General features: G+C 37.3%; 1 protein-coding gene across 2 annotated transcripts in view; it reads right to left on the bottom strand.

The window, feature by feature from the left end:
- The window catches only part of macrod2 (mono-ADP ribosylhydrolase 2), a 571,390-nt gene that overhangs the window by 13,966 nt on the left and 534,313 nt on the right, over positions 1-23,111 (bottom strand). For both annotated transcript variants that reach the window (XM_082154293.1, XM_082154292.1), the window contains exons 11-16: positions 21,928-21,984; positions 16,318-16,353; positions 15,610-15,654; positions 13,152-13,217; positions 8,467-8,562; positions 6,425-6,499 (exon numbers count right to left, since the gene is read on the bottom strand). In XM_082154293.1, the coding sequence (XP_082010419.1) occupies positions 6,425-6,499; positions 8,467-8,562; positions 13,152-13,217; positions 15,610-15,654; positions 16,318-16,353; positions 21,928-21,984 (375 nt within the window). The remainder of the gene's footprint in view (positions 1-6,424; positions 6,500-8,466; positions 8,563-13,151; positions 13,218-15,609; positions 15,655-16,317; positions 16,354-21,927; positions 21,985-23,111) is intronic.

Below are 23,111 nucleotides of genomic sequence, written 5' to 3'. Positions count from 1 at the left end.
ATTCAAACTAATTTTGTGATTATTAATATAATATTGACCATGCAAGTAATGCACTAGGTTAGTCGATATCCCTCTCACAATACTCTACTCTACATAATACAATAAGCTTCAATGAAGCGACTTCAATGTTCCTTCATTGGTAGTTCTAAAGTGAAGTTTTAGAATTAGTAACAGAGGCTTGGGCTCAACTGTTAAACTGTCAACTTGAGATTTGAATCCGTGGCGGAAGGAAGTAGTTCCGCACAAAAGAGGGAATAAAGAGGAACTTTTTTTAAAGACACTCTTTAAAGTTGTTTTTTATTTATTTATTTACTCACTTGTGCCCTCGAACTGCTGTACAAGCGCAATATCACACTCGTAGCCGCACAACAAGCCACTAAGCTACAGCTCCGGGGAGGCTACAATCGTACAAACTAACCCAGATGATGTACAAAACACATAGCCGCTTAAGTGCATGTTGTTCTTGTCTTTGTGTTATTCATTCTGCCCAGCTCCAAAGCAAAGTGCGAGGACAGTTTTGGGGCAGGATGAAGACACACTGCAAGAATATTTGCATTTAAGCAGAAAATGTGGCTAATACCAGGCTCTTTCAAAGACCGCTGCGATATACGAGCCCAGGGCAATAGCTAATTGTGCTGTGATAAGCCCTAGCCACGGGCTGACAGAAGCTCTCTGAGCTTTGCCTTCACCTCCACAATCTCCCCTGGCACACAAACAGAACAAGGGAAGTCGCATTTAAACAGCCAATTAAAAAGGCAGTTGCCTCCACCTGTCTCTCCACCATGTAAAGCCTCTATGGATGGCGGATCAGAGGAGCTGCTCAACAGGGGTGCATCCAAAGGAAAGTCACAATGGAGAGAAGAAGTGTGACCTCGCTCAAGTCATTCTACTAGAAACAGATTACTCGAGTGGTCAATGTCTCCCATTTCACACAATAGGAAGACCACACTTGGGAGAGCAGTGCTGTCCATGCAACAAACTACTTATAATTTGGTACATAATAATGCTGAATTTGCTACTGTACATAAAAAAAATGCTACAAAAAACCATATCTGAAGCTAAATCCACATATCCACTGGTGGTGGTTGAGGAGAGATCCCCTGATATGATTGTAAAGCGCTTTGGGTGTACAGTAGTACATATGAAAGCGCTATATAAATGCCTCATTCTATTCTATTCTATTCTATTCTATTCTATTCTATTCTATTCTATTCTATTCTATTCTATTCTATTCTATTCTATTCTAAAGACACACCACTTTTTTATAATAACTCCAAATAATATACAATAGTTTAAAAAATATATATAAATTGTAAACTAATGATGAATTTTTTTATTTGTTTCTTCTACTTATGCTCTAGCTTGTGTGCTAAACTAGCTTATACATGAAACCTGGCATTGTGAACTGCAAATATTATTGACAAACTGCATAAACTGCTAATGCATTGAAGCTTAGGGTACAATCTTTAAAATATATTTACATTCTGGCACAAACAAATGCTTTTTTTTAAATGAATGAATGAATGAATGAATGAAAAACTAGTGTGACAGCATTAAATGTGAGCAGACAAACAATAAAATCTATACAAACAATATAATCTAACTATCTATTTACATTATTATATTTTTTGTTATCATATTATTTTAAATTATTATTGTAATCACAAACACTGGTTTTGTAGCGCATTGAAAATAAAATTATTTGACCAATTGTTGCATTTTGTTATTCCAGTTATTTACTATAGCGGCTAATGAATCGGAAGTGCCCGCACATTCACAGAAAAAACGCTTATTTCCACGTCGCTACATAAGGTAAATAAAAAGAAGAATTGGTTGTTTTTTTTATCAATTCATTTACATGAACTGTCCAAACAAACTGATTAAACAGAATTAATCTGACTTGCAAAAGAATGTAACAAATCCTGTAATGCTTTGTCGCACTACACTGCCACTAAGTGGAAAAGGCAGATCATTACTGGAAAAGCTGCACTTTTATAAAAGCTTTGTCACGCTGCTGAAAAATAAATATAGCTGCCGGGGACAAGACTGGGGGAAAATGAGAATAGGCCACTAACTCAAACAATGTGAATAATAAAGAAAACAAAAGACGATGACTAAATGTTAGAAGTTGTCAAAATTGCTTTCCATTGTTGTTCGGTGGGTTTTACTGAAGTGAGAATCTAGAAATGTTCAGGGCTTCAACACAAGCAACAGATGGCCACAGAGGATATTGTTGGGTTTCTGCCTCAAGGCCACATTCACCAGGAGTTCACCATTCACACATGACGCCATCCTAGTCGCTCGCAGCCTCGAAAACTTGGCCGCAATCAATAGTTAATACACAAGGAACAAAAACCCAGCAGATCCAAACCCGGGCAACGTTACATGGAGATTCCTTTGGGTGTAGCTTGAAGAAGTAAACAAATAAATAAGTGAGCATAGCACTTAAATAAACAATGACTTCTTTTGATGATTTCCTAAGTGAATAGAAATTATTTTTGGAGAGGCAAAAGAATGGGTACGAGAATGGGTGCCGTGTGATCTCACTACGGAGGATGTGAGATAGGAAATTATGAATATTAACTGATATCCAAGAGTTAAGCTGGCAAACTACTCCATTTTAGCCTCACCATGACATCAGACAGAAAACAAAGGGTTGGAGAGAGTAAAAGAACAAGTAAAAAAAAAGTGTCCAAAATGAAACAAATCTGAACTGTCTTCTTCTCACTGAAAGACTGATTGCCCACTGTGCTTGAGAACGAGAGACAACGGGAGCGAAAGCACGTTCTGCCTCTCTTTCCATTTTGTCGCCTCTCAAGTTTTTACCCTCACACAACACTTGCTTCAATGATTCTAAGATGTGAAACAAACTCACTAACTGTTGGTATAGGAAAATCAAACATTTAGCAGCAAATAAAGCAACTCTTTATAATGAGCTCCATAAATAATAACTCTTCCACTTCAATGGAACAGATATATGAAGGTCACTCTATCCAGTGTGAAGCATTTGCATTCACGTTTGTGTTAGGGATACCACAGTACAAATTTTGCTTGATATGAAAATGTCTCAATTTGAAATGAAAGATTGAGATACGATTTTTTGTGTGTATATAACAGACACAAATAAGGATGAACAACAATACATCTGCAGTTACAAGCAGAAAACACTGAAACAAAAAGCACCAGACCTGTACAATCAATAAAAGAGTGTCCTTGAAGTGCTGATTACAGCATTAGTTGTACTAAGTATATTTCAATACTGTTTATGGTGCTTAAGCATCATTATTTTACAACCAAAAAAATAAAAACACGTACCAAGCAAACTTACCTAACCAAATGCGATAAGCATGGTTGGTAATTGGGTTCATTAATTTGTACTGATTATTACTACAAACTATAACTATAATTAACTATAAAATATACACTTTAAGTGAGCAACATGACAAAGATGAACTAGAATTTTCTCAATGCAATAAAAAAGAACACATATATATGTAGATAAGAGACTTAGGCTGCGTCCGAAATCACACACTATCGGTACTTATTTCAATAAGTCATTACTTCACGACAGCTAAAAAGTATGAATGTGTAGTATAAATGTAATCTGGATGAACTACATTCGCCATGTTATCATAATCACGTGACCTACCAGCGTCAATTGCGTTGCGTCACTGCCATTCACAAATCCTCTCCCGTGGCCTCATGGGATAGTAAAGTGTCCATCTCATGCACACTTCAGAATCTCGGTTCATCCGGGTACTTTATGCCTACTCTTTTATAAGTACTGTGAATTCAGACATACTTCTTTTGTCACATACTGTTTTTCGCCAACTATATAGTAGGGAAGTATGCGATTTCGTATGCAGCCTTATTGTGTATATTATATTATACCATGGTCTGTCTGAATACTCAATTCTTGGCTCAAAGGTGTGCAATAAAAACATTTAATGCACAGGTAGTTCCAAATCTGTTTCTATATTATTGCGCTGTTTTCACTGAAACGCGCACACACATACGTCACTCATATACACAGAGAGCGGAGATCGAGCTTCGAGAACACAGAAACATTCAGAAGCACAGAAACTTATCAACGCTGCCCAGCGACTTTAAATAATAAAATAGTTTCGCTACCAACTGAATCACTACATTATATTTCTTCACTACATTATATATTCTTCTTAATAGAGAGAGATGCTGAACAGACACAAATACGCATCTCTCTCTCGATAATGAATTCAAATAAATGCTATAATTCATTCATTCATTCACATAAATGTAATCTTACAACACTACTTTATCTCTGTGTCTGATTCAAAGCAGGCAGAATGTGAGATCTAACAATCCATAACTGATGAAAATAACCGTAATGTTACCCTTCCGGTCAAATATTGAGCTGCAAACCTCCACGTTGTGCATTAAAGTTGTTTAATGCACAGCTAGCTGTGGATTATCCCTTACTTATAATAGGCAAAATAAGGCATAATGAATTATATTCAATAATATATCACAATTAGAATATTTTTTTTAACATGATGTAAATCACAACTTCTACCCTCTTTATCAATTACCGATACACCAGCACATATCTTGTTTGTTGCCTTACAGCTTGCCCTACACATAAAACTCAAAACTCTCTTTCTGCCAGAAGTCCTAAGCAGACACAAGCATCTGACACAGCAAGGGATTCTTAAGCTTTCCAAAAACAACATTACACCGATCTTAGATCCACCTGTTCTCCAACCATCATGTGTGATAGTCTGTGGTCGATTCACATTATCACTGCAATATCAGATTTAATCAGGCAAAATAAGTCTTGCGATTTTCAAGATGCGATCAAAAAAATGACATGCAGAAACAGGCCAAACCTCGGTTTGATGCGAGTGAAAACCCCCACCTTCATCAGGCAGACTGTGAGAGATGAGGAGACAAACTCTGATTGGATTCAGAGCCACTGAGGCTCAGCAGCCGTCGCAGTAAATCTCACCTGCATGCGGGCGAAGAGGCGATATCGACTCCCACCGCAGGAGCCCAATACACCACGGCACAAAAAAAACACCCTCCATTAGCAAAGCCAGACTTATTCATAGATGCCTTCAGGCTAAGAGAAATTTATTTCATTTATGAATATTTCACAAAATCATCAAATCAGTCGTACGGGGCTTGTTCAGGGGAAAAGCATGTGAACAAGTTGGATGTGAAAAAGTACACAAGTCTAGGTACTTGAGCAAACAATTTTATGTTTTTAATATTGATGCAGACTTTCTAAACAAGCCTTTCGAGCTGAGGGCTTCTTATTTGTGGGACTTGTTTCCATGTAAGTCACTGATTTAGTAGATGCTTTTATTCAGAGCCAATGCTAACAAGTGAAACCATTAGACTTTACAAGTTAAACAAGCGACACACCTGCATAAAATTGGCAGCAGTGCCCTAATGACCATGTGCCAACAGCGTTCAGAAACACTCGGCTGAGGTGTTATGGAAGGCTGTTTTGTGTGTGAATGTGAGTGTGTGTTTGATAAAAGCACCGTATGGTGAGGTGACGAGCTTGGCTTTATCCTCTTATGTTGTATCGATCTCATCTTCTCCGTGTTTAACATCTGGTACTGGCGTGTTTGTGTAAGTGTGTGTGTGTGTGTGTTTGTGCGTGTATTAGTCTGTCGCTTGTGTCTAAATGGGAATCGTTACCCATTATCTGTGTACATAACACTTTAATCAAGTTTTGTGTGCACAAATAGTGGGCATAATTGAATGAATTTGTGAACACGTGGCAAACACACCTCATCTATACATAGTCCGGTTATGCATAACTGCTTTGTATAAAGACATAATGTTAAATTTTCAAATACCATGAACATAATATAAAACAGGGATTTTTTTTTCACAAATGAAAGAAAATGTTTATTTTCCATTTATTTTTCTAAGAGATCTTTTTGCAAACATGTTACCAAAATTTAAATTACTATATAAACCCTGATTTTCTGGAAATAAATATTAAATAACATATTAAATAGTGAATACATATATAATATATAATAAATTATATTATACATCTAAAATAGTGATATATATATATATATATGTAATATTTATAATACATTACTATATAAATGGAATAAATGGAAAAAATAAATAAATAAAATAATCCATTTAAATATATAATGAATAAAAATAGTTTTAATTAAACTTAATTTAAATTAATCTGTCTCACAGCATGGGGTAGTTTGAGACCAATATACTTTCAATTAATGAAATTAATATATAAGACCTATATTTGAGAAATAATATTACATTTATACATTATAGTTTATGAAACAAATCTAATAGTTCTTACAACGAAAAACGTGATTTGGCCTCTAAAGCTTTAAATGTGCCATGTCCTTCTCTCTCCCTTTCTTTAATGAGGTGATGATACTACTGGTCTTACCTTCCATCAGTTTTCCCGCTTCATCAGTCTGGCCTGTCAGCATCTTCTTTCCTGGGCTATCCTCTTTCTCTTCCCCTTGACAGAACCAGACAGATTAACATATTAACGGATAAAAAAACAAAACAATACTAATCCAATAACATTGTCCTTTCCGACTTGCTCACTTCTCAAAAAGCTCCATTCATAATTCATCCAGTTCAGAATTACCGTCCCTTTATTTCCTCATTCAGATCCGGCAGCCGGTGAGATTACAGTTATCATTTTTAATAATGGGGCTCTGAGACAAATTTGAAGCCCTGCCCTCGAGAGTGAGAGGAGAACGGCCTCATCTGAGGCTGAGTAATCGATCAAGGAAATGGCAAAAGGAGAGAGCGGGCCTTGATGATGCTCATCTGTTGCCTAAGGTGGCGCACACACACGCACACACACACGCGCACGCGCACACGCACACACGCACACGCACACGCGGCATATTTACTATCTGCCAAATGCAGGAGAAGTGCATTAGACTACTTGATCTCCTGTATGAAACTTGGAACATTAAGAACATGACAGCTGTTTCTTGCCCTCTCGAACTGCCTCAAATGACTGACAGCTTTTTGACAGCGTATGCCTGTGAGAAAACACTACACTGTGTGTTTGTTTTCAGCTTTAAGATGTCTGCGGTTAATAAGGCTGTGGTCACAGATAGCAGGCTTGTATTAAGACGTCAGCGCTTTGTACGTTTGGCGAGTAAAAAAAAAAAACGGTTAAACACACAAAATGTCAAATTTGAAAACCTGTAATGGCTTTACTAATAGGATTTTCATGACAAATTGAGAGATTAGGAAATTCCTTGGCATCCAAATTGCAAACCAGCCATTCCAGCGGACTCTTTTCAGAACATTTAATATTTCACCACGCATATGAAGTGCATAGAGAACAATCAATCAATACAAATAATCAAAATAAAAATAAAAACAGGAAGAAGGAAAAAATTGGCTGTCACATCTTTGATGACAAGAATAGAGCTTTCCAAGCTCTCAAATCCTTTATAGGAAGCCAGTTATGACTTTGGAGGGCTGCTGAATGTCATTATGAATGCAATTACATTAGATAACAAAAGTTCACAGCAAACTGCATTTAAGAAAGACTTCACTTCAAGCATTATTATTTTTTCAACAAAATTCAAAACCGAGACGTATTTGGACAATTTCCGGATTCCAGACTTCCTGGAAAATGTCAAAAATATGAATGTGATGAACTATACCAGTAGTTTCTCTGATTTTCTTGTTCTTTAACTAAAGACCATCAGGTTAAAAGCCAAGTCAATTTCTGAGAAAAGGGAGCATTTTGAGAATTTGTTTGCAGACGCCACAAGATTTAATATTTTGTATCTAATGACCTAAGTGTGCAAATAAGTTTTAGGCTGTACTGCACTGCTTTTCTCATAAACATAATTCCTTCATAAAGTGATCAAATCACACTCAGTCCATTAGAATTCACTGATAGATTCTTGTCATTATGAACTAATTTACCAACTCCTCAGCTTCCTTTGATCAGTGTCGTTATGGTTATCAAGTCGCACATGCCAGAAAACTTCCCGCATCTAATTAAACTTTCACTTTAACTTAAATTTCACTTGTAACTATCTATAAATCATTACTGGCCTTATCAGTGAGAAGAATAATGAGATTCACAATATAAAAACCTTAGGCAATGTGGTAGAAGTGTATCAGATACAATATTGGAGCCATTATTAAGATGCACAACTATCAGATTTTACCGGTCACACTAATTATTATATATACATGTTTCGATTATCAACTTTTAATTCAGTGTTTACACTTTTCAGAGGAATCAAACTACATATGGATAATTTATAATCATCCCCTGCTATTAAGCTGGATAATATAAAGTATTATACCATAAAATATATGCATCATCTTTAACGCGCCATACTTTTTTTTCTTTTCTTTTTTCTTATAAATCTAAGCTCTTGTTTTCTTTAATTCTTCTTTATTCTGTGGGAAAAACAGTGTGTAAATGATGTGCAATCTCACCTGCAACTTGTGGATCATCTCCCTTGACTTCTTTCTTCTCCTTCTCTTTTTCCGCCTCGGGTTCAGGTTTCTTCTTTGCTGTTGGACTCACCTCCACTAAAAGATAAACACATAAATAACATGTATCAGGGAAATATATGCAGACACGTCAATATCAGTAAAAATGAGAAAACATTACAGAGTCTGCAACAAAAGCTTTGAACAATATCACAGAGTATTGAATTATTTATATGGGGTAATGCATCATGGGTTATTACTAACAAACTCAATATGTCCTACTTCCAGTTGAACACATTCTTGAACAAATATTGACAGAAATCCAGCAAATGTTTTGATAATAATTGGTAAAACAGTCATTCTTCTGTTATTAGCATTCTGCCAGTGCCATCACACATATGCCTCCTTATTACACATTTTAAAGGTGGCGTGTTGTACTTACTGTAACGATTCTGAACTGTAAAAAGCCTTCACGTGATTGCAGAACTTGTAATTAAAACATGTAAAGTCGTAATTTTCTAAGAGCTACAACTTGTACCATGTGGCCGCTGTACCACCTGACCACTGCAAATTTAAGGTGTGTTCGGTACTGTGCAGATCGATCGGTGTACGACATCAAAGTACAGCAACAGCGATTCGAAATCTTACTGAGCTTTATTTACGGTAATTACGATAATAGTGCAGCATTATATTTGATTGACATCTTTACAGTGAGAAACCAAGTCAATGTGGAAACTGAATGCAACTGTTAAGTCCTTCACCCTCTCTCTCATTCAAGGACTTGCTGTAGGCGTTTAATTGATCAGGGATGCCAGAACAAACTCCCAGCATCTGGGAGACGGAGACCCTTTCTCTGGTACTCCACTGGTTGCAGCAGATGTTCTTCTATGTGTGTTTTGTGAATTTGTATGTATGGCACTGATCATGGCTTAAACCTTTGATTAGTCATGTCCTTTCAGGTGCACTCAGGGTTTGAACATGAGAATGTGAGTGTATGATCTGTGTCTGTGTGCGAGTTACTTAACGAATGAGAATTAAGCCTTGCATTGGAGGTGGTGTCTTAAGGGTGGTTGCTGCGGGGAATCAAACCGGCTTGGCTAGCTTGTTGACGTTTGATAAAGATTAAATTGCTTGAAATTAATTAGAAACTGACCAGAATTTACATCAATGAACTTTACACAAGTTAACTGTCGCTTTAGTGGCTTTAGTGGGCAGGACTGCATTAAGTGAGAGCAATGAAGAAACAGAAACATGTGAAAAATGTGTTAGTTATTAAAAGAGGTGCATCTTCTGTTGTGTGGACACGGTTCCCATAAAATAAAATAAAAAGTATGAGAGGCAAAAATACTCCACATTCAGCAGTCCCTTTTACTGCAAAAGCAATAAGCAGCGCGAGAAACTGTTACAGTGATTTTACCACAATGGTAAAATTTTCTAAGAGATACAGGAACCAATGTGAAATCATAAAAAAATATATTAAACTTACTAAAATAACAAGAATCACAATAAAAATGTGTTAAAATAAAAACCATTTTTACGGTGTCATTTTATGGTTTCTTCTGTTACTTTTGATATTTCTTTTGTTCTTAATAAGAGGCATTGTTCTTTTTTACCAATAAGAGATCATGCTTTTTATGAATTAGACTAACATTCAAAAGTTTGAGTTCGGCTAGATTTTCAATGTTTCTGAAAAAAGATTCTTATGTCCACCAAGGCTGAATTTATGTAATCACAAATATACTAAAATAGTAATATTATGAAATATCATTACATTTTAAAATAGTTTTCTATTTTAATATACTTTAAAGACTGGAGTAATGATGCTGAAATTCAGTTTTGCAAATTTTTTAGGGTCACGTGATCCTTCAGAAATCCTTCAACTCAGAAATATGGTGATTTTCTGCCCAAGACACATTTCTTATTATCAGTGTTGAAAAGTTGTTCCAAATATCTTTCTAGTTATCAAACAATCCTGAATATATATATATATATATATATATATATATATATATATATATATATTAAGCAGCACAACCGTTTTCGAATGTTTTAAAAGTCTTCACTTACTTTCGACCAATTTAATGCATCCTTGCTGAATAAAATAATTAAAAGTATAAAAAAACGTACTGACCTGAAACTTCTGCAGTGTAAAATGTAGAATTGTAGCCAATTCTTTCAGCCAATAAAATAATATTATGCTACATAATTTCACTTTCATTTTACTTCATTTTTATTTGAACCTATCAAAAAGAAACAATTGGTTACAGTTCAAGGCTCCTTGGGCTTAGTTTTTTTTTTTATGTTTTATGCTCAAATATACAACAAATGTGATGTTAGCGCTAACAAATCACTGTACAGTCACTACAACGGCTAAGAGTGTACAATAAGATTTAATAACTGTATATTCTGGGATGAAATATTGGTGGACCAGCTCTCAGATTATCTTGATGAGTTCTAAATGACGGTTTTAATGGAGAGGAAATAGGCGACCCATTGCTTAAGACCGAGCGGTATTAAGCCGCCACTTTGGGGTGAACTGGAGCAGCTGTTTCAGCCTAATGCCTTTAATTTGTGTTTAGGTCTCTCTCCCTCTCATCAAACCCCTATCTCTCTCTCTCTCTCTCTCTCTCTCTCTCTCTCTCTCTCTCTCTCTCTCTCTCTTTTAAAAGGGATGGAGCGTCAGAGTATCCATCTGTGCGGTTCCAGCTAACACCTGTGTCTGCTCTGGAGTGGGATACAAGGCCGCAAAAGACATCAATTTTGCCCTCGCCCACACACAAATACACACTACATCAGATGAAAGAAACAAAACAGGATTTAATGCACACGTGTCCACCCTGACTCCATCTGCGTGGAAAGTGTTTGAAGTCGCAGTTCAGAGGGACACAGACATGCGTTCACATAATCAATAGAGGAGTGGGAAGTATGTGGGGTAGTTTGGCTGTTTGTGAGGCTCATATCGCACCACCTGGGCAATATGGAGCCCTGGAGGCCTCTGTCCTTCACTTACAGAAACCGAGACTCATGCAGCATCCTGCAGGAGAGCAAGACTTATATCACCCACACACCACCGCCCAAGGACTCTTGATCTCACTGCATCCCAAGAGGAGTCCAGATTGCTCACTTTATTGCAATTTTTTTTTAAGTAAATGTATTTCTGTGGTGTTGGAAAGCAGATTTTCGTTTACTTTAAACCCATGATGTCAAGACTGTTTTATCACTTACTGTCAGTGGTGCAGGTTTATTTGAATTTGAAAATGGTATTTACCTCATTTTAAACCACAGGAGGTAACAAACATTGTGGTAGGGCTGCGTAATATATCACATTTACTGAAATATTGCACATATGCGTATCGTGAAAATTGTATGCTGGTTATGTCATTTTTTGTTTTTAAATGCACTTGTCACCTGAAACACACTTTATTAGTTTTCTTTACTGCATTACATATTGTATTTTTTTCTTTATATTGTGCAGCCCTAGTTGTGAGTATAGAACAGATACATTTTAGCCAGCTTTATCATTTTAAGTTTCTTTTTTGGTTAAAGAAAGAAGATTAAGATAGATAGAATAAATAGATTAAAATAGAAAACAATTATTTTAAATTGGAAATATATTTTACAATATTACTGTTATTACTGTATTTTGGATCAAATAAATGCAGGCTTAGTAAACATAAAAGACTTCTTTCAAAACTATTAAAAAATCTTACCAGCACCAAACTTTTGAAGAGTAGTGTATACTAATTAATTTTTAATATGTTATCCTTATGGCTGTGCGATTAATAGTAATTGGTTTTTGTTTTCGATTTTATTGCGGTGCGGTTCCTCTCTAAAAGCCCAAACTTAACATCCAAATCAGACAAATAAGTGAGAGTTGTATCAAGTATTAAGTAAATCAAGTAACTTAAGTAGCTTTATTAAGGATTAATCTATATTTAATGTGTACAATATGACTATGCAATGTTATATGCAGTGTTATTTTACATTTGATTATTAATTTTTGTTGTTGTAGGCTATTACCTATCTGAATACTCAACCCGATCTCACCGCAATTCATACTAATTTTACGAGGTGGCTAATTCATACAAATTCATATGAATGATCTACCCCTGACCCCGCCCATACACCTATCACTGGGGTTTAGACAAATCGTACGAATTCGTACGAATTAGCCACCTCGTACTCACTCGTATGAATTTGTATGAATTGGTCTTGAGATAGCTTTGGAATACGTACATCTTCTTGACAACTTACAAATTTCATTTTGTATCATTGATCTGTTGTGTTCTTACATTAGTTAGCCTAGCATTAGTTTTTGCTGAAGTATCAATAATTGTGAAACTTCAGTGATATTTAAAATTACTCGTATCGTGAAATAAGACTTTGATCATATCGCCCAGTAACAATCGTAATAAATAATCGTAATTTCAATATTGACCAAAATAATTGTGATTATGATTTTTGCCATAATCGCACAACCCTATGTTATTCATAAATTAAAATGAACTTAAATGAATAAATGTTGTAAAAAATGTCTGTTCATTGTTAGGTAATGACACCATATGCATTAACTATAAATTGTAAAGTGTTATTCAAATATGACATAATATCTTGAGTCAAGATATTTGGTTGCTTGAATTACAACCAAAGATGGAGCAAGAGCTGGGAGCAGGCAGACTACACGTTACCTTTATGGTCTTCCTTTGCAGGTGTTTTGTCCTCCTGGACCATGGGTTCGTCATCAAGGCCCTCAGCTTAGAAAACAAACAAACAGAAAATAAATAATATATATATACACACACATACACACACACACAATCTGTATTGTGAAAAGCGCTATACAAATAAACTTGACTTGACTTGACAGTCAAAATAGTGACCATCTGCCTAATATGTTGTTGGTCCTCCGCATGCTTTTGATGGTGGACAGGGGTTTTCATAGGCACTCTGTTTGGTTTGTGGCTACGCAGCCCCATGTACAGCAAAGTGTGATGTACTGTGTGTTGTGACACATTCCTCCCATAACCATCATTAACCACCATGCAGTGTGACTTGTGCCACAGTAGACCTTCTGTTGACTCGGACCAGATGGAATAGCCTTAGTTGCCCTCGTGGACCGATGAGTCTTGGGCACCCAACACCTAGTCGCTGGTTTGTGGTTTGTCCCTCCTCTGACCACTGCTGGTAAATTCTCACCTTTGCTGACCGAGAGCAACCAACAAGCCTTGCAGTACTCTGACCCAGTTACCTTGCCATAACGATTTGGCCCTTGAAAAAGTTGCTTAGATCTTCCTTCTTGCCCATTTCTCCTCCATCCAACACGTTGATTACAAGAACTTATAGCTTGCATATCATATCATAAACAATCATATCCCATCATAGTGTGATGGAGGCATTGCCTCCTCTCATGTGACTTCCCCCTTTCATTCTCATTTACCCTCCACCAATCCCACTGCACGCTTTAGGGGGTCTGTTAAAACTCAATGGACTCAGGGGAAGTAAGAGAGACGCAGCCTCCCGCTGTAACTTTACCCGCGGTTGTTGCTATTGGACAATGTTACTTTAGAAAACGAGTGATTTTTACATGTTTTAATGTCACATTTTGTAATATGGATTATTTTCTCATCCAATTTTTTGAGGAGGTATTGCCTCCCTTGCCTACTCGGAGGAAACATCCCTGGTACACACAAAATACATAGAGAAACATTCATGAATGAGCAAACAAAAGTGCAAAAACAATACAAAGGCGTTTTTACATGCTGGTTTGCACTCATGGGGGAATGATTCATGTGTTGCAGGTGCTCAGGTAAATTCAGATTCAGCTTCTGTCTCTGCACAATCTCCAGCTCTGTCTCACCTGGTCTTAAAAATCTCACTGTTTTTCTTTTCTCAAGAGAGCATAATTGCAAGTATCTCTGGCTCTTCGGTTCGGCCCAAGCAGAACACTTGCTTTGCATCCTCTGCCTGGCGAGACTACTATTAATAATGCTTATAGCTACTACTGTCAATGTATGGGGAATTGAAATTCGGCAATAATGATGTCAAAAGCACTGGTACTTTGGTAATACTGTAAGTCGATACGAAAAAAAACAGCGGCTTATGAGTGATCAAATGCGATTCAGAGCTATGCAGTCAAAGTGACATTAGGTGCAAGCTCAACGTTAGCCATGCAGAGACAAGCTGTGGCAGGTTTTGTCCTCAGGTTTTGAACGTAAAGTTTCTATCACGCTACATGAAAACCCCAGAGGGAGCCGGGCCAGCGTCTCTGAGAGTATGTGTGTGTGTACAAGCGATCTGGTGAATCATTTCAGCGTGTGCAGTGGTGTGTGTCTGTCGGTGCACATGTTCTGATGTCTGTGTACGTTCGTGTGGATTGGAGCGAGGTGTCTCATTAAACAGATGCACCCCAAACACACACATACACGCACACGAGCGTCACGCTAATAACTGTATCTGACAGCCGCTCTCCCTGTCCGTAATGAGACAAGTTCAAGGACAACAGAGCCAATCCAGATCCTTCAGTGAATGGGTACAGCGTGACACATGAAGCGTAAAGACTGTGGAGAGACTGTGAATTTTCTCGCTCACTAAAATGTAGACTGCATGTGTTTAGGGAGATCTATGTATACTGAACCACACAGCCAGACCTAGTTTGCATATTTACTGATTCTTGTTGTCCTTGACTACTGGATATTATGAAAAATAAGGGAGTATATAGTGACAGCACACATACAGTATTTAGGTGTATGACCATACACCTAAATACTGTATCTATGATGTCATAAATATGGATGAATGTCAAACAAAATGCAAACCAATGGTGCAAGGGCTTGTGGCGGTGTCAAGTAAACCAGAAAGTGTCCAAATATTTTAAATGATTTCATAATTTTGAACAAGATATCTTGTTTAATCATTTAAATCCCTAGAAACTTATTTTGTTAGATGATTTGCATGAAAAGCATGCTATATTTATTAAAATTGTTTAATATTCTATCTAACGCACTTTCACAAATTAGTAAGTGTTTCTTAAGTATTCAAGGTTTAATGACCACTGTGTGGGTGAGCATAACCCCATTGGTACTCTTGTAGTGGATCTTGTGGTGATCCAGACTAAAATTTAAGAAGAAAAAGAGAATGAAGAAAAACCTTCTAGCTTCTGGCTTTCCATCGTCTCATCAACATGGGATTCCTCTGAAATCAAAAAAGAGAAAAACTTAATGACAAGATTTGTGTCTTTCTTCTAAAATCCCCTTCTTAAAAGACAACAAGCAAGAAAAAAAAAATCTTTTTTTTCCGGTCCTTTCATCAAACTGCAGTGGCTAATCCTATATTAAAGATGAGAGGATGATTGTTATCTAATCACTCCTGCTGCTGGCAAGCAGAAATGAAACCCCAAATTCATCTGTGAAGAGGAACAGGAAAGACTCCAGCTGATGTTTGATTATCAAACAAGTCTATTTCTTAATGGATAACTGAGGACGAGAAACTTCAGTGTGATTTTGATGTTAAAATTTGATATTACAGTATCACAGATGATTTAATCCCTTCAGTTTCAACTATTTAAACTCATGATGCTGTTCCAGTTCACGAGTAAATTTTGTTCTGAATAGAACAAATTAACCAGCAAGTCAAATAAATCATAAAGTTCAGACAAATTGCTTTTGCTCCTCAATTGCAGACAAGACAGGAACATTTTAATGTGAAGTGTCTTTCAGAAGAGACAAGCAGATCTGCTCTTCTTGCTTGTAAACTAGAACTACTCAGAAATGATTTTGTATCTGGGTTTCATACAAGGTCAAAGCCAGGAAGAACAAAATTCCCTTAGCTATAAACGATCATACATGAAAGGCCTACCTGTCTGGCTCATCATACTTTCATCTTCCTTTTCATCTAAAAAAAAAACAGAATACAAAAAAGGGTCACAGATAAACATAGATGTATTTAGTGTAGACATACATGCTGAAATTATTGTGTCACAAACAAAAAACAAGAAAAAAACTAAAACTAAAATTAGAAAAACACAAAGAAACATAAAACAATAAAACAAAACAAAAATCAAAAAAATCTAAGCAAATCAAAACAGAAAAACAATGAAAAAAACATGAGAAAACACAGCAAAGCAGATCAAATCAACAGAAAATCTCAACAAAACAGAAAAAAGGAGAAAAAAATCACTCAAAAAAGAAAAAGAAAAAAGATTATAACACACACACACAAAATGGTACCGTATCATAACCCCAGTACATTGACGGGCATGTTAAAATGCTGTTTGGCATATTTATCTTCCCTCAAGATCCCAAATAAAGTAGTCCACACATTTGTCTTGAGGAGCGCTGTACTGCTATGGTCATGTTTTACATCAAATATTTATAATAGTTCTGGCATGCTGGACTAATTTAGCACTTTTTGAAAATCTCTAGACTCCACCAAGAGCAGTCGCAACGGACAGCTAAATACTTCTCAGCTAACCCCACACGGAAGTCCCATGAGGCCGCTGCAGTGCTCCCCATGGGCTTACATGAAAGCGTATATCCCAGGTGGGTTTAATTTTGCCACTTTAATTTTAGTCACTTTAGTCCTCTAAACTCGACATCTCCTTCTACCCCTCTCCTCTCTTCAGTGATATCCCGATACTCTCCCAGATTGTCTCTTTCTTTAACCCAGATAGGGTCTGGGATGAATTGGAAAATGAAGAGCCTGACACAAATAATCCGCTGTGCTTGACAATGACCATTACGCTACTGGCATAATTGGCTTTTTTAACAAGCTGGTGTGAGAAGCAATTTCCCAATGTCTGAGCAATTTATTTTCTCACCACATGCTCTTAAAAAAAGAAAGAAAACAAACACAATGTGCCAAAAGACATTGGAAACCTTCATAAAAAGGTAACATGATTTGCCGTTAGCCTTGCGTCAAGTGGTGCTGTCAATCAAATGCAGCTTCACACCCACTGGACCTTCTAGACTTCATCCTCAATATTGATAAACCAACTGCAGATTATGATGTAGTGGCATTTTATTCATTTAGAGGGCAAAGGCCTTTTATCCAGAGGCTGGAGCTCAATGTTTTACCCTCTATGTGAATTATAATGTGGGAGGAGGTTAGTCCCCCTGTGGACTATACGGGTAATAGTACTTTGAGGACACGTTCCTGTGCGTGGGGTTAAGACATAGCATCCTCTTCTTGCTAAAAAGGATGACATGCACCATTGTATTTGATGCTATTCTTGAGAGGAACCTGAAGATAAATTGGATTCTGAAATACTAAGATGATAAATCTTCTCAGTTTCAATGTGAGGTCATATGGTCACCACGTACGCCAGTGAGGGATGTTGTGTATAACCATGGAGACAAAGCCAAATTATTCTGAGAGACGAGAACTAAAATGAGTCATGCATGCTTTCACTTCTAAATGGGAAGTAGCTAAGCAAAGTTAAAGTAGTTAAAGGTGAAAGGTTTAAAAGTTTCAAAATATGACTAAGCTATTTTTATTACTTAAAATTTCATCAGCAGTTTTATTATCTTTGCCTGCAAGAGAGACATTGAAATAACCCAGAGAATTCACATCCATCAAAAATGACGTCTTGTCTATTATACATCCGATCAACAATAGGCGAGCAAAGCCTGAGTACAAACTTTGGTGGGAGATTTGAGGGTGTGAAAATGAGCATTTGGTGTTGTTCAATTATGATTTTATGAAGCCAATATGCTGAATAACGACATGAACCTCAATGCAGCAACCCAGCGGTGAGTCATTCCACCAGCAGATGGCAGTAGTGTAACAGAGTTCAAATGACAGCCGCACGCATAAATGAATGCACACGTTCAGGAGGAGTACGCTCGCTTGCATACAAGCAGAAACACTTCTGTGAGCTATAGAAACTATTTCTAATGCCATACATTTACAGTCACATTACTATGGATCTGTAATCATACAGACTAGTCAGAGCACTTCCTCCCTTCACACTGTGGGGAATTCTCCTTCCTGTCAGTTAGGCCCTCTGAACACAGTTCATGGTGAAGAAAACCGGCACCATGAAAAATGTATGAGACTTGAGAGAGAAAGGTGAGCGAGAGTGTCACAATCAACAAATGCTGCTCGGCGGCCTAGAATCTCCCTTCTGCGTGTGTGTGTGTGTGTTGGCTTCCACTATAAGAGCTGCATGTAGCTCATGCGGTGCAGAGTCTTTTGATTCAGTGTCTCACTCTCTGCCAGGGTCGGAGCTTAACGGACGTGTTTCAAGCTGTGCAAAACTGTGGACTTGGAGACACTCGAGCCACCATCCACAATATACAATTGTAAAGCCGCCCACCCTCGGTATGAATGCATCATTGAAGCTTTCTGTCGCTTGAACCCTCCCGCCCTGTATTTCTTCCCATCCTCTTGTTCTGTATTTTTTGCCATTTCATTGCCTTTATCTTTCTCTCACATACATTCTTCACACACATTCTATCTTTATTTCTGTCAAACACATTTGGTTCATATAATTGTTTTGTGAGCCTCAATGGGATGAAAAACATTTACAACGTGAGTGCGATAAGAAATGATGTAAAATATATCAAATTGCTCTAAACAAATAATAATAGCAGTGCAAACAAGGTAAAAAGCAATGAAAATTACAAGTGATGAAAATAAAATAAAATAAAAATAAATATCAATATGGTAACTGTAAAAAAAAATTTGGGGGGGGGGGATTTTAGTAAACTAAACTTAATTTACTGTGTTTATTCAATTGATTTGTCCACTATATTTAAATGTACAATATATATATATATATATATATATATATATATATATATATATATATATATATATATATATCTCTTTTGGGAGTAAGTAAAACACAAAAAGGAAACAAAATATGAGATTTTTATTAGGCTACTGATATGCTGGATTCTGTATATCTTTGGGAGTAATTACATTATTTCAATGTAATTATAATTACAATAATTACATTATTTCAAACTTTTTTTTTTCTTTTTTTTTTAATGCTATTAATCTTTTAAGGGATAAATCTTTTTTTAATAAGGGAATAATACTGAGAGCACCTATAAAGTCTTAATTAATGAGGTTAAGCTAAAAAGAGAATAAGACCAAAAGCGTTATGAGCGTACGAGATGCGGATGTGATGCCTTTTATCCCTTTCTTTCCTCCACACACAGACTTGTTCTCTTTTTCTCTCCCTCTCCAAACATGCCCCCTCTGCCTTCTACATCTGCTGAGTACACAGTTAACAGCTCGACCCGATGCTCCGCGTCCTGATTCGCCCATCTAACCTGTCACCTCCTAATCTCTGAAATGCAGCATGACACACACGCTAAGCATACACTCACTTCATAGGTCATCTGAAAAGCTATCTGGGGGCGCTAAAATGCTCAGTCCAGTTCTGTGAACAATCCTTCTCATTTTCTCCACACACCGATCCCCCCATGTATGGATTTCACGTGGATTACATCACAAATCACTTTATCCCCCAAGAACTCTGTCAAGAAGTCTAGTCTCTTCAGCTCGCCGGTTCTCTTAGGCCACAACCCGGCGCTGATAGGTCGGATCGAACGGATTCTTCTGCGTGCCTTCACTAACTGAGACTAAACCCGGCCGCCAGCCGCAGCTAATGCCCTCGGAAAACCCCTTCAGTCTGTCTGTCTCTCAACCAGAAAGTAGAACCTCTGAGATTCGCACATTCTTTCGCTGTGAAGGAAGGCAAGTGGGAGCTTATCTGGAATGAGGTACTGTTTTCCTTTACACTCCTCACAGGTAACCCGTCGAGGAACACGGAGAGAGAGTTCCAGATCAGTGCTTTCGGGGCCAGTTGTCCCCTGAGCATGTGAATGTATGAAGTGCTGCTTAAGGGAGAACAGCACTAATGTTTCTCTGTCATTAACGGGCTGTCTAAAAGGCCCTCTTGCCATAACCTCAGTTAGAGAGCATCCCCCTCAGGGAGAGTACTGAATGTGTAATACAAAGCAATATCCCACCACGGCTGTATATCAACTTCCACTGTTCGTGAAAAACAAAGTTGCGGCCGGCGGGAATCCGATAGGCGAGCTGTAGCTGCAAGCTCCGGCGCTAGGGTAATGTGCAGGAAAAGCTCATTTTCCATGAATCAAAAAATGATTTCAAAAACATATTTAATGTGCCGCTGTACCTTGTTCTCTGAGTGACACTGCATTAGAGCGAGTGCATTTGATGTTGGCGACAGCACTAGAGGACGGCTGTGGCTAACACCTGTGGATAAATCATAGACTGTGCTGCTTTAACACGCTTTGTTCTGCTCCTCACTCCCTTGTAGCAAACGCTGTTTGTTGTTTGAGCTTAACTTCAGCAGAGATAGCTTTAATGTTGAAGCCATCCTGTGAAGGTTAAACAAGGGGGTTTGTGAATGGATTAGCTCCCATTAAGATCAGAGTTCATATATGCTAGACGTTATGAAGGTAGTGACACAAAATACAGTCTGAATTTGTGAACCTTGTTTAGACATACCCTTTTAAACATTTACAGCTTCCAGCAAAAATTAAATACATTTAAAAAACAAACAAATAAAATATTTAAAATAAATAATTTATTTAAGTAAAAAAAATGTAAATGCATTTAAAAAACAAACAAATAAAATATTTAAAATAAATACTTTTTTAAAGTATTTTTAAAAAAATGCATTTAAAAACAAACAAACAAATAAATTATTATTTAATAAAAAAAATAAAAAAATAAAAAGTAGTATCAGTAATTTGGCAGAAACTATAGTAAATGTTTGTAAGGGTAGTCCTGGAATATGTTTGCTATTTAGAAGGACAGCATATGGTAGGTTGTTGTTTGCTAAAGTAGCAGTTTACTGGAAAAAAAAATGACTTCAAACAAATGACAAACAAATAAATTATTTAAAATAAATAAATAAATAATATTAGTAGTAGTAGTGGTAGTATCAGTATTTTGGCAGAAACTATGGTAAATGTTTGTAAGGGTAGTCATGGAATATGTTTGCTATTTAGAAGGACAAAAGTATCAGTTTACTGAAAAAATGACTTCATTCTTTATGCTGCATATTGGTCTCTCCAGATATCAGCCTGGGGAAATTTCCCCAAATACATCAGTGCTGCCTGCTTTAATATTAAAGAAAGAAAGAAAGAAAGAAACACCATCTCCACCCCTCTGGGCTCTAAGACAAATGGAGAAATTGTGGTGTTAATAGCCTGCTACTCCCCTTCAGTATACAAATTTAATTATCTTTGGTCCGTTTTATTGAGAAGCAAGTAATTGTCAGTGCTACAACCAAAGAGGCTGAAACGGCAGAACTCGAAAGCTAATGGCTCCTTCAACAGGTTTCCACACCCTGGCAGAACAACCCAAAAAAACTCCTCCTTTTAGTCTGATTTTCCCTCAACAATGGTTGGAAGAAGGGAATGCTGGGTGATACGGACTTTGACAGCTGAACTTATGATCACAAGAACAGAGATTTTCTCATACCTTTTTTATCAGCATCATCGTCATCTTCTTCCCCTCCTTCCATGGGCTGCGTGTTACCTGTCAAAAATCATACCACTCATGAGAACTTTAATCCAAAAAATAGATTTTTCACATATAAAATAATAAAATAAAATAAAATAAAAATAAATGTATGATTTTACAGTATCAATAACGTCTTAGCAATAATAATGAGCAAGCACCACCTATTAACGAATTGCACAACAAATATTACGAAACATAGTTTGTAGTTCGCTTTTATCTCTTTATAAACTTAAAAAAAAATAAAAAAAAAATAAAAACCTCTATTAATCTCAGAACTGAAAACGGCACCTGCCAGCTCACCACAACAACAAAAAAAGCATCTAAGGTTACGAGGCACAGATTGCCTATACTGAGCTGCACTGATAAGGGTGAAATGAGCGGAGGAATATCCTGCTATTGTGTCGCAGGCCCTGCTGGAGTGCATACATGAACCAGGTGATTCTGCATCAACAGGGGCTTTTGTGTGCCTCGGCAAAACCCAGCTGATAACAAATGGGGCCAGTAAAAATGTAGTGACAGAGAGAGGGAGAGAAACAGATTGATTGATAGAGAGTGGGAGAGAGCTGATACAGGGGGGATAAAGGGAAAAAAAGGCTCAATTCCTTGTGAGAATGGCAACCATTTGAGCCTTTGAATTGGTTCCAGAGAAAAAGAGAGAGAATCAGAGCCCCGGCTAAGTGAAGCGCTGCTAAAGGCCAGGGCTTGGCTGCCAGTCAGACATTCACTGAATGAAACTGGGGCTAAGCTAGCCGAAACTGCTGGAGCAGGAAAAGCAGTGTGCTCTGAGCTACTGTGTGTGTGTGTGTGTGTGTGTGTGTGTGTGTGCAGATGTGATACGTGGCGTGTTGTGAACAAGATAGAATACTGATAGGTGTTGCCATGCCGGGTCATCCCGGTCCAGTGTTTACAATGAGGTACAACAGCGACCACAAAAGAGGTGATTGGTCTCCCTGGTTTTGTGCAGTAGTAAACACAACCACACAAAGCCACAACCCAAGGACTCACAGCAGTTCCGAGGGCTATTAGAGGCTTGTTGGATTGCTTCAGAATACTGTTTTATAACATGGCTGTAAAAAAGTCAACGCTGAAAAAACGCTTGTTCTGGATTGGATCTGGTTTTGATGGCCGTCTTAACTTACAGA

Source organism: Leuciscus leuciscus (assembly GCF_965113295.1).
Source record: "Leuciscus leuciscus genome assembly, chromosome: 22".
NCBI lineage: Eukaryota > Metazoa > Chordata > Actinopteri > Cypriniformes > Leuciscidae > Leuciscus > Leuciscus leuciscus.
The sequence above is the reverse complement of the archived record's forward strand: the minus strand, read 5'-3'. Positions and strand labels throughout refer to the sequence as shown.